The sequence below is a fragment of the Coloeus monedula genome (assembly GCF_965178545.1).
Source record: "Coloeus monedula genome assembly, chromosome: 2".
NCBI classification, from domain to species: domain Eukaryota; kingdom Metazoa; phylum Chordata; class Aves; order Passeriformes; family Corvidae; genus Coloeus; species Coloeus monedula.
The window spans coordinates 36013540-36030422 of record NC_138782.1 but is presented as its reverse complement, the minus strand read 5'-3'; the positions used below and the strand labels follow the sequence as shown (position 1 = coordinate 36030422).

The 16883-nt window shown below is 41.6% G+C and overlaps 1 protein-coding gene across 2 annotated transcripts in view; it reads left to right on the top strand.

Moving 5' to 3' along the window:
* The first annotated feature begins 2924 nt into the window (after window positions 1–2924).
* The window catches only part of AKT3 (AKT serine/threonine kinase 3), a 150422-nt gene continuing 136463 nt past the window's right edge, over window positions 2925–16883 (top strand). The window contains exons 1-2 of one of the 2 annotated variants that reach the window (XM_082302505.1): window positions 2925–3425; window positions 15650–15804. In XM_082302505.1, the coding sequence (XP_082158631.1) occupies window positions 15759–15804 (46 nt within the window). In that variant the 5' untranslated portion in view covers window positions 2925–3425; window positions 15650–15758. The remainder of the gene's footprint in view (window positions 3426–15649; window positions 15805–16883) is intronic. The other variant, XM_082302506.1, reaches the window with a different exon arrangement.

The window sequence follows — 16883 nt, the reverse complement described above, 5'->3', positions numbered from 1 at the left end:
TGGGTTTTATTTGTTTGGTTTCATGACTGTAATTGGAACATGTAACGTCAGAGGTTCCCATTTTTTCCTGAAATTACATGCAGCCCTATTCTCCTTCTCATGTGAACTGCAATACTTCCTTCATTAGCATATGCTGTTATTATGTTCATTAAATTCATGTCACATTGTAATTAATCTGAAAATTATGTCATTTCTGCAGAACTTACAACCTCATTATGTTCACAGTATGTACATCACAGCCATTTTATTTCTGAAAGAGGTATACCTCTGTTTGGTTATTAATCAAGGGGTCATTTCTGCCCAATTTACAGTGATTAACTCTTTACAAGAAATCATTTTGAAGCCTTGAAGTACGGTACTATGGAACAAAATTATTATCTGTTCTAGAGAGAGAAAAAAAATCATTGCATAGCAGCACTTATTTATATAGTACTTCTAATAGTCCATACAAAAAGTGTCATTTAGATTCAGCACACTGAGGTCAATATATAAAGCTGAGCAGGATCAAAAACTTAGGAGTAGCTAGAAACCATGGATTTCCAAACAGAGAACTGATATTTGATTTATAAGGAGTAAGATGATAGTGAATCTGATTTCAAAGTCATGCTGAATTAAAAAAATTATTTACCCATGAATGGTTGTCTATATTACGCAGATAGAACAAAATTATACTAATCGGGTGTTGCTGAAAAATACATGTTTAAACTCCAGATCAAAATGACATTTCAGCCCACAGTTTCATTTTCAGCAATTTGTATAAAAATACAAGTATAGAAGACTATCTCTCCTTGTAGGTAAATGTTATCTAATCTTTTTTTCTTGGCATGGTGCAAGGGTTTTTTTCTTTTAAAAAGTGTATAAATGTGCTTTTAGGTTTGATTTTTCCAAGGTGATTTACACCAAGTATCTATTTATAAACGTAAGCAAACTTACTGTCCTCATACAGGAAGTATTTCATAGCTGGCTTTTTAAGATTTGAAGATATCAATTAGGGTGACCAACCACACAAATATACTTTATTAATAAGAAATTTGCAACTGTGAGTGGCAGGGATTAACATATAGCAGGAATGACCTGAGTGATATCAAACACCAGGACTTTCTGTGGGCCCGGATTTCACACTCAGCATTTGGCACCTGAACAGTTGATTGGCAGTCTATCAGCTACTGCCCATGCAGATTTCATGCTGCCTTAGGTTCTGAGCCCTTCAGAGGAATTGCAGCAAACACAAGGCACATTCCAAGAACTACACCTTCAGTTTTTCAGGAGCAGCACAGTGGCAATGATCAAAGGAGACATTAGTGAATAAACATATTTTAATAATTGATACTATGGTTCTCTGTGAATATTGATGGTTAATAAGATGCTCACTTTACTAAAGTGTTTCTGAGAAAGAGGAAGACCGAACAGTAAATTCTGGGAAAGGAAGTAATGCCTGGCAAGGTCCTTTTTAACTTCTTTTTCAAAAAGATGCATTGATCAAATACAGTATAAATTTTGTTTTTCTTCAGTTAGGGGAACGGTGAGCTTAGGCTGTAGCCTGCTAGTGAGAACAGTGCAGCAAACAAACTTCATAGTTCTAAGAGGAAACTCAGCATATTTATGAATGGGATTATTGGTGTGGTTGCTTGCCGCAGCAGGGAAAGGATTCAGTGCCCCCGGAGGCAAATTTCCAGTCCTGTGCCAACTCATATGATTATTTAGATTCTCAAAAAATCTCTCTGAAGCCCTGTAGTGGCACACAGAATAGGAAGTCTGATGTTTCAAAGAGTTGTAGAAGGTGGGATACGAGAGGAAACCTTAGAAAATAAAGGTGAAGTTAATGCTAGAGAAACATTTTTTTGTAATGTAATTTTAATGAATGTGTGTTTTTAGAAAAAAATTCTGCACTGATGAATCAGAGCAAATAACATTTTAAGCAATCCAAAATATCTATTTCTCCTTTGCAATAACAGGTTCTGACATAAGTCAGTGCGAACTGCGTGTATAATAGATGCATTTATAGAGAAAATTAATTTGTGCGTATTATTGAAACCATAAACGATAGAAGACATCTTTATGTGCACTGAACTCCTGTAAGTACCCACATACACACAGCCACTTAGCCGTGAACAAAGCGTCGAAAGCACCGTACCTATGAACCTCAGGCACTGCTTGGGGTTGCAGGAGCAGGCTCGGCGGTGGCTGCGGCAGGGCGCAGCAGGCCAGGCATCCCCGGCCTGCGCAGCGCCAGAGGCAGCACTGCCGAGCCGGGGGACCGCCGTGCTCAGCACCCTGCAGTGCTCCGCTCCGACAATGCTTGTGGCAACGGGAAGAGGCAGACGCTCGGGAGCGCCGGTGTACGCTTTCTCTAGGTGTTTACCCGTTGGGGTAAGGCGAAGCCTGCAGACAATTAGCAGTACTAAGGCTGGCGCATCCACTAAACACTTCAGCGAGGGATGAATTACTGCTTCCTGCGGCGTAACTGGTAGTTCTGTTCCTGGAGGAGTTTGCAGAGACAAGTGGACCACTCCGGGTACCAGGGCGAGCTGGGGGCGGGGGGCTGTGTAACTGCAGAGTGCGAGAACAAAGGGGACAAACCCCGGGACACGCACGCGGGGCTGGCGAGGGGCCGCGATGCCGAAAGGAGAGACCCAGGCGCGGTGCGGCGCAGCGCCGGCGAACGCCGCTGCCTGCCTGCATCCATCCATCCATCCATCCTCCCGCTCCCACCCGCGGCCCCGCGGCGGGACGGGACACGCCGCTCTGCTCGGCTCCCGCCCCTGCCTGCCAGCCGGGCGGGCGGACGGACGGGCTGCCTCGCCTCGCCTCGCCTCCCCCGTCCTCCCTCCTCCCTCCGCCGCTCCCTCCTCCTCCTCCCTCCCTGCCGCCCGCCCCCCCCACCCTCACCTCAGCCGCCCCCCTCTGTCTGGCTCCCCCCGCGCTGTCTGGCGGCCCCCCCGTCCCCGCCGCGCTTCTCGCGAGAGCCGGGGATGCCGCCGCCGCCGCCGCCGCCGCCGCGGAGGGGGAGACACTCGGGGGGAGCCGGTGACGTCGGGAGTTTTCCTGAAAGTCAATAACGAGCCCGGCGGAGGCGGCGGGAGGAGCCGAGAGCGGGGCCCGGGCGGCTCCGGGGTGAGTGCGCCGGGGGGGAGCCGCCGCCGCCGCCGCCCTCCTGACCCCGCGCATCGATGCTGCGGCCGCGCTGCCCGCCCGGGCGCCTCCCTGCGTAGCGGGGCGCGCAGCTCCATGTAGCCGCCGCCGCCAGCGCCCTGGGGCCGGAGCCGCCTCCTCCCGCCCCCGCGGAGACACCGGCCGCCAGGGACCGCCGAGCCCGGCGGGGGGACAGGGGAGGAGGCAGCGGCGCCCTCCCTCCCCTTCTCCCCCCGAAGCCGCCGCCGCCCTCGGGCTCCACAGCAGCGCCCGCGGCGCCGCCGCCTCTGCAGGTACGGGGCGGGAGGGGCCGGGCGGCGGCAGGGGCGCTCGGGCGGCGGCGGGGGCGCTCGGGGAGGGGATGCGGGGCGGCGGGGCGGCGGCGCGGCGGGGCCGGGGCGGCGGGGAGCGCGGGGCGGGGGCGCCCGTGGCCTAGCCCCGGCGGCGGGGCGGGAGCGGGGCGGAGGGGCGGGGGTCGCCCCGCCGGGGGTGCGGGGCCGGGGTGGGGAAGGGCGGGGCGGGGGCGTTTCGGCGGGGAGAGGTTATGTAACGGGGAAGGGGGGGCGGCAGGGGCAGGGCAGGGCAGGGCGCGCGCCCCGGGGGCGCTGGGTGCGCGGGGCCGGCGGTTCCCACGCGGCGGCGGCCCCTCCCCGCCTCCCCCTCTCCGTGTCCGTGCGGCGGGCGCCAGTGCCGGGACTAGCGCGGGATTTTATCCGCTGGGAACTTCTGTGCGTGTGCGCGAGCGTGTCCGTGTGTGTGCGTGTGCGCCCGTGCAGCCCCTGCGCTAAGAATAGCTCCGCGCCCGCCGGGCCGCCGGTGGCAGCGCCTCGCACAAGGGATGATGCTGCTGCTGCTGCTGCCGCCGTCGCCGGCTCTGGCTGCAAGTAAACAAACCGGCCCCCCCGCTCGCCCCCGCCCGCCCCGGCCATCATGGAGGCTGCGGCCCACATGCAAAAGTTGATGCGCAGCCGGCTGCCCCGGGTGACCGGCGGCTGCCCCGGGCCGGGCCTGCGGCGGGGTCTGCCCGGGCGGGGTCCCGGCAGGTGCCGCCGCGGGGCGGGGAAGGCCGGGCGTGCCCGCGCTGCCCCGCCGGGGGTGCCTGTGCGGGGACCCCCCGCCCCCAGAACGGTGCGAGCGGCGGGGGGCCCTGCCTGGCAGGGGGTCAGCGCGACGCCCCTCGGCAGCGAGATCGCACCGCTATATATTGTAGTTTAAATGCAAATGATCGTGATGTAACGAGCACTACCGGGCTTATAGGCTGCGGGGTTGCTTTGTATGGGCACCGCTTCTTAGTTTACTTCTGGATGGGAATCCAAGAGGCGTGAAATAGCCAGGACTGTTTCACGTTCTCCCATGATACGTTGATTAAACGTAAAAAAAAGAAATCTTGTTTCCCTGCAGCTTAAAAGGATAAACAATTTAATCTCTCTTGACCTTTATTCGAGTTTTTTTTTCTTTAATTACTGCCACTAGTTATTAGTTGACTGGCTCCTTGTATATATCTCATATATCTCATATATCATCTCATAATTTATATGAAGACGTGTCCCAGTCTCTGATTAAGAGTTTTATTACAAAAATTATGATGTGCCAGATACCTGCACTGCCAACTTTTTTCGGTACTGAAGAAACATAGAGTAGTCTCTTCTGCTAATGTTTGTTTAGATCTTGCTAAAACTTTGCTAACAGGCAAACATGGTTCCCCGCACTTTGCACATAGATGTCTTTATTTCTCAAAGCAAGAAGCATGCAGATAAGTAGACTTTAACTTATGACAGGTAACATTTTAAGCATATTTCTGTTAGCTGCTCTATAGGCAAGATCTGCTTGTTTACAGGAATATGGAAAGAGTGTATATGAGGTAGAGAAGGAAGCTTATTTTGGCTTTTAAAGTAAGCATATTAAGTTTGTAGGACTGTTTGGTTTTGGTTTTTATTTTTTTTTTTTTTTTGGTAGGAACCTATAAATCGACCCCAATATCTTTAATTGGATTGGATTACTAATTGTAGTCCTTGTGGATATATTTTGGTTGGATGCAACCAGTAAGTCAAGTTCAAATAAGGGCCGAAGAAAAAGTTCAGAGATAAGATGTCTCTGTTTCCTAGAAGGTTACATGTATTGTTTGAATAGCTCATTTTTTTAGTCTGATGTGAGTGTATGGTGTGTGTGTATACACAGATAGTATTAACAAGACTGTCTTGTTTAAGGCAGTTTTTTCTATGGTGCATTACTCTAACTAGGTTTGAATGGATTCAGTAGTCAGTTTCATAAATTGGTTCACAGGAAGTAGTATTTGAGTGTTTTACTCACTCATTTGTTCTGCATTTTGGGGGCAGGTGATGTGTTTTTAAGCAAAATTCTGCAATTCTAGGGAAGTAGGTGAGAATTCAGACAGGTACTTGTTTTACCTTGGCCCCAGTTGAAGTAGATACAGTTATAAGGCTTGGATAGCATTGATATGCACTAGGAATTGTTGACTTTTTGATACTGTAACAAATGCTTTGTGAAAGGGAGAATACTCTGGTGTGGTTTTTAAGCTTGACTCAAAACCACTTACTAGAGCTCTGCAGTTGTTTGTAATGCAAGCTTGTGTTTGCAAGATACTAACCAGAAACCGTATCTTGACTTCCTACTGCATTTTGCAACAGCATGTATCTGAAGTTTCTATTATAACCAAAAGATCCTTCAGATTACATGGAATTTGCCTAACACCAAGTGATTGTGTGTTCTTTCACATTTTCCCAGTTTAAGGAGACCTATTGAATAATAATTTCTACTCCCAAGCAGTATTATTTGCTAAATAACTTTTAAATACTCAATTGTTTTGGAAGTTATGAACCATTACTAAAGTGGTTTGTGTTAAAATGCATTTGAAATTTCTGCGCTGTTCTGAGTATGAAGATGATACAGTTTCTTGTAACTGTTTGCTTGCAGTTTCATTTTGTGCTGTTAATGCAACAGGTGCTGTGGAGGCAACATAGTAGCCTAGCTTTCCTTCAGTTTTGAAACAGAGACCCAGTATTTGGTGTCTTTTATGGCTTGGGCATGCTACTAATTTTAGTCCACATTGGAGAGTGGAAGGCCGTGGACATATACTGACTGAAAACTTCATTGTACCATACTTTCATTTTGACATGGATAATGCATAAATGAATTGATGTCCTATGAAAGGAATGCACCATACTATAAATGCATGTTTTGTAGCGGTTTTGGTCATGTATATAACAAAAGTCCTCTGTTGTTTTTTTCCAACTAATAAAATAAACGTTCTGTTCAAAATGTGCAATACTCCCCTTGTGAACTACAGTAGTGATTCAAAAAGAGGGAAATAGTTAAATGTGTGCATCCATGAGTTTTAAGGTCAAAAGGTTGCTTTTATTTTCAGTATTTGTATGAAATTTACAACTCGCTTCTTGTTGAAGTACTGTCTTTTATAAGAAAAGGTTGCCAACTTAAGTGCCCTTTCAAATTATTCTAGAATATTAGATTAATTTGTTTATCTTGGATTCTCATTCTGTTACAATAGGCCTAATAAGAATACCATGGAAGGGGCAGGGGTGCTTTCTAGCACAATATGTAGCTCAGGAAGTTTTGCATTGCTTGCGAGGAAAGGTGTGGTTTCAGTGAGAAACTTGCTTGTTGACCAATATGTTTTCTTTTTGCTGTACAGAAGAGACTTCCTCAGGATCACAGGGTGTCCTTGGTAAATAAATGTGTTGCACTAGTTACTCTTCTTTGCAACAAGTTGTTGTGGTATAGAAAAGATTACTTTCTAAAGATAAGTTACACAATAGCTGGAAAAACTGATTCAGGGTGCTTAAAAAGTAATCTATTAAAGACAGGGAAACAACAACAAAAACCCCCAAAACCAACACCAACCCCCCCCAAAAGTCCCAACCCAACCCAAAACCTACCAGCAAATAACAAAATATTGAATGTGAAATTTAACTTTTTGGTTTTTTACTTAGCATAAAAATTCATTTTTAGAACTGTGGTTTATGTGTTTACCTTGGGTAATTGTATGAACAACATTCTGGACTCCCTGTTTAAGGAGAAGAGTTTATAAATGAAACTTATTTAGGCAAATCACTAATATGTACTAATAAAAAAAAACTGCAAAAAATGCAAGGGTACAGTAGGTGATTATTTGGTGTTTTGTCCTTGTTCCATGACTCTAGATCAATTTTAAGTATGGGCGTCAGGTAGTTTTGATGCATGCCAAGGATTTTAAGCAGATTGTTTTTGCCTTTATTATTCAAAGATGTTGTTCAGGTGTAGTAGGAAGATGTAGCAAAGTTCATAGTTCCAAAAAAATCCCCCAAGATTTAATAACATTAAATGTTGCAGTCAAGGAGAGTAAACATATTTGGCTTGTGCATGTGAAAGTGCTTACTTTTGCTCAATTTAAATGTTTCTTTCATTTTTGATACTATTCGTGTCAACACTTATTATGTTTAGGATAAATAATATATGTTTAACCCATCTTGACCAATCTTCTTTTTCCACCTATTTCTATGTGACTGTCTAAGTGTGAGTCACACTGATCAAAAATAGCATTAAGAACACATTGTTGCCCTGTGATTTTTTTTTTTCTGTAATATCCTGACTAAAGAGCAGTAGTGATTTTTAGATTCCCTTAAGAATGCAACTGGGACCTCAATATTTCATGTGCATGTCTGAATCACTTCACAGCATGGTTTGCCAAACTTCCCTGTGTTGTCCACGTGACACAGTTGTTTGAATGCCTCCTATAGCAGGAGCAGAGCTGAAGACCCTGCCTCCTTTTGATCAATGAAGATCTGAGCACTGCCTTTTTGTAGGTGTGGAATGTCAGTGCCCAAGAGTCAAGAACTTCTTGTACAGCTGGTTTAACACCACAGAATAAATGCACTGCTTCTCAGATCAGTCTCAGCAATCTTGCAAAACAATTTCTACCAACATACACTTATTTTTTTTCCCTAAGCATTAAGTGTGTTTCTTGAGATATGTAATTGGTGCAGCTTGCCTCATGAGCTTTTACTGAAATTATTATATCCTTTTCTAAATGTTTTAATACATGTTGAGACAGCATTAAGGTTGTACGTGAGAGTTTCATGTAATCTGGCTTTTCATATAACATTTGCTGAGGACCTTCACCTGGTGAGCTCTGCATCTGTGCATAAGTTAGGGTTGTAGAGAATTCCTTCTGTCCTTAGGAAATTCAGATCTCAAGTTGATGAGAATAATGCTTTTTGAGTGTGAACAAGAAAGTCCAAAGGTTTTGGGTTAGAAGTTGATTATGTTCTAGTCATGTTGCAGTGTCAGGATTTGACAGCAGGTTCTGCAGTGTTTGGTTGCTCTGTAGAAAGGAATCACAAAGTTCATTCTTATTAACAAGACAATTCAGAATTTGATTTGTTCAATGTAGACATAATAAATAAAACCTACTATGTAACAGTTTAAAAGAAAGTTATTTGGTAGGCATGTCACTGAACTTTCCTCATCTTTTATATTAATAGTTTGATAATGCTTTTTTTTTTTCAGTACTTTCTTGTTACTCATGAGTTCACATATTTCTGGTTTTTATTCAGTGGTGTGCTTGGTCTTTTATGCACAATACAGAGCTATGCTGCAGAAGAATTACCATCACAGAAATAATTAAATACATGAGTTTAATGAAACTTTGATTTGTATCTCTTGAAAGGTATCTTTTAAAATCTCTCATCTCAGAATGACTAGGAATTTCCAGATTCTTTGAACTTTTGAAAATTAGGTTAGTTTTTTCCCTGAGTCTTCTAGGCATAGAAAACTAATTCTAGTTTGTTTTAAAAATGTGGAGCTTATGTTTATTTTTTCTTCATTGTTTGAGTAATTTCTAAACTGTGTTTTTAAGGAGCAACGGAACTTTGTCTCTAAAAGGCAAGAATTAGTATTCCTGCATTAATCCTTGGCAAATTAAACTTATTACATGTGTTTTGAAGGGTTAAGTAACATTATCATAATTGTGATACTCAGCTCAGCTAATCCTTGATTTGACTTCCTCTGAGTCTCAAAACTCTCTCAAGCTCATTGTCTCAGTAACTTTTTTTAATGCGTAATTTTAGCCCTCCCTTAATCTTTCTACTTGAAATGTAGTCTTTGGTTACATTTCAGACATGCACTCTAGTATCTCTGCTTCTGTCTGCTTTTCAGCTATTGTTTTATGTGATTTGAGGGGGACAAAAAGGATTGAAAGCATTTTTGTCAATAAACACAAGGCAAAACAATAGGTTGTTAATGTTTCACGTGGGATTCTAAAGAAACAATTTAGTTACATTTAGAAACTTCCTTTATACCTTGGTAAACAAAGGCAAGGGTGGCTTTGTTCACCTTGCTTTAATTATACCTTTGTCCCTTAAAATAACTTGCTTTGTCATTATAATAGGAAATAGAATACAGAATGATGGTTTCTTTCCTGATAAACTTACTCAGTTGCAGAATCTAAGTAAAACATCTAACTTGTATATCAATATTTTAGTGTGCCTGCATTCTTCTAACTAGGCTTATCTGAGCATATATTAGTTATGTGAAGCTTTTTGACATACTGAAAGCAAAAATAGAACACTGCAAATATTAAGCATACAGGTATGCATGCATTAAAAAGAGCTATTTATGTTTTCCAAAGTGTGTTGGTTTTCCTTGCCACAAGGTGTAGGCAGTGCCATTTTCCTATCGTGTCCCTCACTATTCCAAATCAAAACTTATGAAGTAAAGTTGTTATGAGTTGTTATGAGTAAATTTCTAATAACAGTTTTCTTAAAGTCGTCGAGGCTTTTAGTATGAAATGTAGTTTAAAAAGTTTTTGCAATGCTTGTCATGGAGAGATCTTGGGATTTTTTAATATTTGTTTTAAAAACTGTAAATATGTCTACTTAGGAAGTATTTAAGGTATCTTTCAGAATTTTAATTGTGTATACATAATGTTTACTATTTTTTGAATTTTGGATCTATTTTCTTTTAATAATCCTATTTTTGAATTTCTTTGTCTTGTCAAATCAGTTAATCTTCTGTGTTGGTTTGATATTGTGGGGGTTTTTGTATTTCTTTTTTAAATTTTTAATTGACTCTAATGAGTGGGACAAATACTATCTGCCTAGAGGTTCCTTTTTCCTCAATCCAAGTTGTGATAGTATTTAAATCAGTCAGTGTAACCAGAATTCCAGAATATTTCGTTTATAAAGGCCTGTATAAGTACTTCATGTTTTTTAGTTAAAGCACTCACCTGAATGGGATTCTTCCATTAGCAATATATTCTAATTTGATTTAGGGAGTTTTGTAGCAATCTCTGTTCTGCCACACAGTCTTTTGTGTAAATTTTTGATGATGTGCAATATATCCTCTAATTGTTTGGCCAACTTTGCTAGGGGAGGAGGATATGCATGTGTTTTTCATATAATTAAAGCCTGGATCTCAGCTTCCATTCCTAAAGATAACTCTGTTTTTAGTTTAGAGCCTTGACGTTTTGAATTCCTTGTTCTGGGAGTGCAACCTGCATTGGAAACAGTTACAACATGCTTGTTTGTTTGGGAAGAGTCAAATTTGAGAAGAACTCTTAATAGCTTGATCTGCTACAAAAAAAAAAAAAAAAAAAAGCCCCCAAAGCAAGGAAACAAACGTGTGTGATGGAAGTCACTAGAGGATGACTGAGAAGTGCTTTTTTGGTGATGTGTGTTTTGTGTGCATGCACAAAATGATTCAGTTACTTTTCTGAAAAATAAGGAGATAGAGATGATGAGATTTGGCTCTGCTTACGCGGGGGACCAAAGAATCTCAGTGAGTCAGGCAGAGGGAATCAGAAAGGTTCACTTAGTGTTCTTTTTTCCCTAAACATTTTACTAAACAAACGATTACTTGTAAAAAAGGAAAGTGGTAGTACTCATCTATTAAGAGAACAAGGTTGGATGATTCACTCAGTTGATAATGGTACAAGAAGTTATGGGGATCATCTCTGGAAGCCCTGAAATTGATCCTGTTGGTATTCTCTCTGGTAACTTGAGTTGGTAAATGTGAGAGTATCTGTTTTTTCTCAGCTCCAAAATTGTTGAAAGTAGAAGCCTGTGTTTATGAAAGTTCTTACAACAGAAAACTGAATCATACAATTTACACTGAATTTATGGGTGCTGTCTTCTTTACTCAGCTGTCTCTTGTCACGGGGAGAATGGGAAGATGCCCAGATTCCAAGGGAGTGTTGTCTGTTCTTATGAATCTCAATGGTAATTCACTTGCACATAGTGGTTTTTAAGTGTAGACCTGAACCACAGTTTTTAGTTCTTCTGGTTGGAAGGGATTTCATTCTTTCTTATTATTCACCAAGTGTCTGTAGGTAGCTGACTGCTGTGATGGGCACAAGAGCCTCCTTTAATTTAAAAACAGAAGCTGGGGAAAAGCCATCTTCCTACTGAATGGTCCATTGCTCATTTTAATTGTCGATCTTATAGTTCCCATATGGTAGCATCATGAAGTAAGATGGTTCTTCTCTATATTGCTGTTATTCTTAAAGTTCAAGATGAAAACCAAGAAGGTGTTGGCTAGTTTTTACCATGGCTCAGGGAAACTATGAGCCTTAGCACAGGGATCTAGAACTCTGTTGCATGTAACGATCTCTGCTTAATCTTTAGTCAGAAAGTTGCCTTCGCAACCTTTGCAGCTAGGAGCTTAAAAATATAGTACTGGTTCTTTAGAAGTGTGCTGAATTGTTCTATGACACACTATGAAAGTGCCTTAATAACTTCCTGAAGAAAAAAGGAAAAGTTGTGCATTTTTAATGAGATAAACCCCCCAGCAAGTGTTTACATAGAATCATAGAATAATTTAGGATAGAAAAGATCTTTCCAACACTAACCTAATACCACCAAGTCTACTGCTAAACTGTGTCCCTAAATTCTTCACATCACTGACTGTAATGGAGTAAATTTTTATACCTGCATCGTAAAGTATGCTGACAGTGGGTTCTCCTATGTATTGTGCATATACATGACTATCTGATACTGTCTGCAGAATACACACAATATACTGTTGGAAAAATATCTTCCAAATTTGATAAGATACAAAAAAAGGGGGGGGGGGGGAAGCAGTCTGGCAATCTGATGTGTTCTCTATTTGCTGGAGAAAATATGAAAACAAGTCGAAGTGTTCCCTATAGGAAGCAGCTGTAATGCAAAACATCATCAACTTCAGTTCTTACATGTTTTTCTCCTATTTCTGTGGGTTCATTCTATATAGCAGTAAGGTAAACTGTAAAAATTACTGCATACCAGCTGCTGAAACTTCAAGTGCTTTGGGAGAGCAGAGTTGATTGCTACCAAGTATTTAAGTTCCATGCCAGATGTGCAGAATAAACATTTCTGTAGCTTTTCTTGAAATAGTTGAACTATAGATGAAATGCTGTTTTCATGTGAGAGTTCTTGTCCCATGTGTTTCAGACAGCTCCTTTACATCTATACACAATTATTCTTTATTACATCTTCAGGGAAGAAGGTTTCTTTGTGAGTATTTCTCATTATAAGGCCAGTTTTAGTCATGATAAGAAGTAGTTCTCAAAATTCTGCTCTTCTGGAGCTTTGCTGAGTGACTTTTAGAGTAAAAGAGTTCAGCTTTTAGAAAGGCTCAAAGGCATTTAATGAGGGATAATATTACAGATGCTTACAATTGACATCTTGAAAGTGTAGTGTGCACATATAACCTTATTTTCATTAGTCTTTTAATACTTTGATTTATCTCCTTCAGCTTCCTATATAATTCAGCTTGACTTTTAATTATCCATTAATGGAGCAATCAATACAACCATAGAACTGTTGATAATTCTAAAGTTGTTTCTGGTAATACTGTGAAACTAAATTGGGGATAGTGCAGTTAATTTTTTCTCCATAATTATGTGATTTTTGTATTTTGGGGATTTTGTTCAAAATTCAGTAAAGCAGTACATGTGATGGGTGGGATGCAAGCCTACAGACATACACTTGAGGTTGTTTGAGGCACTGTCTGACATAAAAGTCGGTCATAGATCACATTTTGATTGCGTAACACTAACTTAATTGCAATCAGTGGGTAAATAGGGAGCTTCAAGCATGAATTCATTCAAAAATCGTGGACTGATTGATCAGTCTGTGGGCAGACAAGATTATTGCTACTTAGTACAGAAGTTAATTTCTTATAGCTATGTCTTTTCCAATAAGAATAAATCATTGCACTGTTGACAAGTGCACACCAGAAATGGAAAGTACATTAAATTTGCCAAAAGGGTAAAATGTATTGCCAGGCCAAGGTAAATACTGAGTGTTACATTGCTGCTTGTGCCTTTATAGCTGGAAAAAAAATTCAACTGTGATTGCTTCTTAAAGAATGCCATGAAAGTCTTGTAGAAAACTGAAGTTGGGTATTTGGAAATTGATGTGCTTACACTTCCTTCCCAGAACAGCTGCTCCTAGGTCACAGCTGTTTGACACCCACCTCTGGGCTTTGTAAAGATTTATATGTTTGTAATAAGAGCTGATGCTGTGCTGCGGTGATCCAGAACGGCGGAACAGCAGCCTGCTTTCAGGCGCGTCTCAATCTGTCAGATCTCTTTTCATGCACAGCTGATAGACTTGCTTATCTCATTTGAAGCATGCAAACAAAAGTTCTGATAATGTGACCCAGAAATTAACTCTCACACTAGTAAAGGTGCAGGATGTGGAGATGCGTGTTTTGGTTATTTCTGCTGTACTGGCCTGTGTATAATACGACGCCTAAAGTTAGATCAATTAACATCAGTACAGCAGTCTCATGTCCTTCCAAAATGCTGTACATAACATTTCCTTTTAACTCTTATGAAAGCTTAAACAGGGTGTGTTTCTATAGACACAGGTGTGTGGTGTCCTGCTGGACACGACAGGGTGTGATGCCAGTGCCAAAGGTTGTGTGTCACCTGCGCAGGTCTCACTGCCATATCTGCCAGTGCCCTGGGGATGTCTCAAAGACACTGTAGCAAATATTACTTAAACTTTACAGTTCTAGTGAGTTTAACATTGTGATTTTTACTTTCATGCAGCCAAATTACTGAGTGTTTTTGAAAAAGAATAGTTTAGTGAAAGCAAGACTTAGGTGAGCACACTAGAGTGTTTCTGTAAAATCAGGTTGTACTGTATTTTTGTTGTGTACCACTTGAAAAAAAATACTCCTGCCAAGTTTTATTTTGCATGTACTGCATCCATACAGAAGTAGCCTTCCATCTAGCTGCTGTGTCGTGCAAATACACATTTTTCAAATGATAAATAAGAAATAACCTGTATGTCTATAATGATTCAGTTTTTGGTTTGTACTTGATTGTGTTAAAACAGCTGATTTCCCAGTGCTTTCTTCATTCATTTGTTGCACAGATTGCTTCTAGCACAGTCATATTTGTTTCCTGTTTGTATTTGTTGGTCAGTGTTCTAAATGGATGTGTATGGGCTGCATTTGATAGCACTGAAGTTGTGTGTGGGCTCCTGTTCTGTGCCACCACTGTGTACATATGTGCTTTTGTGTATAGAGCTGTAGAAGGGTGTTCCTGCACCATCAGAGAAATCCCATTTCTTGGCTTCCCATGCTTTTCTGGATGAGCATTATTTGAATGCTTCTCTTTATTTTGAAGGTTGGAGGGGAAAGGCAGTTTGCTGGCTAAAGGAAACATCTCCTGGCCTCTGGCTTCTCTTCCTACTTGATTGGATTGCTATTTATCTCTTCTTCACAGCTGTTAGGTACTCTGGGAGTGAGGTGGTCAAAATAAAGTGTTGTGGCTTATGACAGTGGTATGTCCTGTTCCAGGACTAACTTCCCTTCTCTGCCCTGCAGGCTGGGGTTTGTAGGGAAAAGAGTACTCCTGTCTCTGCCTGGCTTAAAGCTTTGAGAGAATATGCACTCCTTCTTGTTATAAACTGAACATTGGGGGTGTTGTTGGTTAATTTGTACTTATAAGAAGTTGTTTTTCTGTTTGTGTACTTGGAGATGATGCTGTTGTTGAAAAAATCCTGTAAGTTCAGGATTTGTATTGTCTATAATGAAATTATAGTGGAAGTAGCAAGAATGTAACCTTTCATTCAATTTTCTTGCACTCTTAATATGATTGTAGGTAGCCATAATAGAGGAGACACTTGTCCATTGCATGGATTCTGATGATTGTAGGAACAGGGAAAGCTCCTGTGTGTTCAGAGCTGGGCCTGTGAAGCAGTGCCAGCATGCTGCTGCCTTTCATTTAACAGCATCCTGTGCATTAGTACGAGAGAATTCTGCTGTGCACGTTTTATAGAAGTGCCGTATGACTTAAATTTTAACACGTTCTGCTGCTTTGTAGTATTGTAGTGTTCATAGAAAATGTGCTCGAAGACTAGAAACATGATTGTGTTATACAGTTAATTAAAAATAAAGGCAGATTTTTATTATGAGCTCAGTCAGTGAAATACATCAACAAAGACTTTTTTGTTGGCTGTCAAGTGAGAAAAACAGAAAAGACTCAAATTCTTTCTCTAATATTTCCTTCCAGTCTGACTCATCAGTAGAAATTGTGAAGAGCTGCAGGAGAGAAGCCAAACAGACAAGCTGATAACTCAAAGAAATACTCTTTTGAGTTTGGGGTTCAGAGTGGAGTCATCATGAGCGATGTTACCATTGTGAAGGAAGGCTGGGTACAGAAGAGGGGTAAGTTCTACCTTTTAATGGAAAGTGCTTCTGGTGTCTCATACGCTGTGTGCAATGGTATTACATGGTATTACACAGATGAATGTTCTTGATTTGTCTTCTGGTCTGGAGCAAGCTAATCTGACCGTATGGAATTAGTGGCCATTAAGGCTTTGTTGGTATAGAGAGGTAACCCTCAGCACTGCCCCTGTTTGTAGGGGTAACTGACAGTGCAGAGGAGGTTGGACTTGGTAATTCCCACTTCACCTTGAACCTTGTTGCTGCAGCTGCTGTTGCCTCTGCGTCAGACTAAGCTAGCTGTTGTGGCAGCTGGCAGAGGCAGTAATAGAGGTGTGCAGTCGAAGGTTGCCTGGAAGCTGCTGTAGATGTGATACTTTCTGTGAAACTTCCTGGATGTCAAAACCATTCAGTGTGGCTCAGCTTGTGTTACAAATGCAAGTAGTCCCAGTAAAATCAACATAACACTTGCATAAAGCTCAGCATGCACCTAATTACTTAGCAGACCTGAAAGCCATATGATTAAAGAATATGTTCCTAACAATAAGCCAGTATAAAGTATGATTTTCTATTATGTTTGAATTCCTGTGAATTCTTGAGATGTCTCTTTAAAGTGTTTCACCATGGGATTTAAAAATTTTTGGAGGTTGCTGTATGTTCAGCTTTGATTGTGAAACCTCTAGAAATACCTGGCATTCATATCATGTCATGAACTTTGGATGAAATCTTCCATGCTTCATGCTGCTCTGCTTTAGGTTGTGGTTGCACGCATGATTATTTTTGAAAGATTATAACCTCTCTCACAGAGAGAAGGTGATCTGGATTTTAGGGTGATTTATGCCATGAGTTTCTGAGCTTTATGAGTTTCTGTGATCCTAGCCCAAAAAGGGTAGACTGAAATAGTGGGAACAAAATAACCCTTTAATTTACAAAGAAATGCTTTGCTTCAATAGCAGTGTGTGAAGACAAAGATCATTATTAACTTTGTTATTGCAGATTGACATTAATTGTCAAATAAGGCAAGACAATGAGAGAAAAAGTTGATTATTCTTCTACTATTCTTGCATAAATTGTATTTCAGG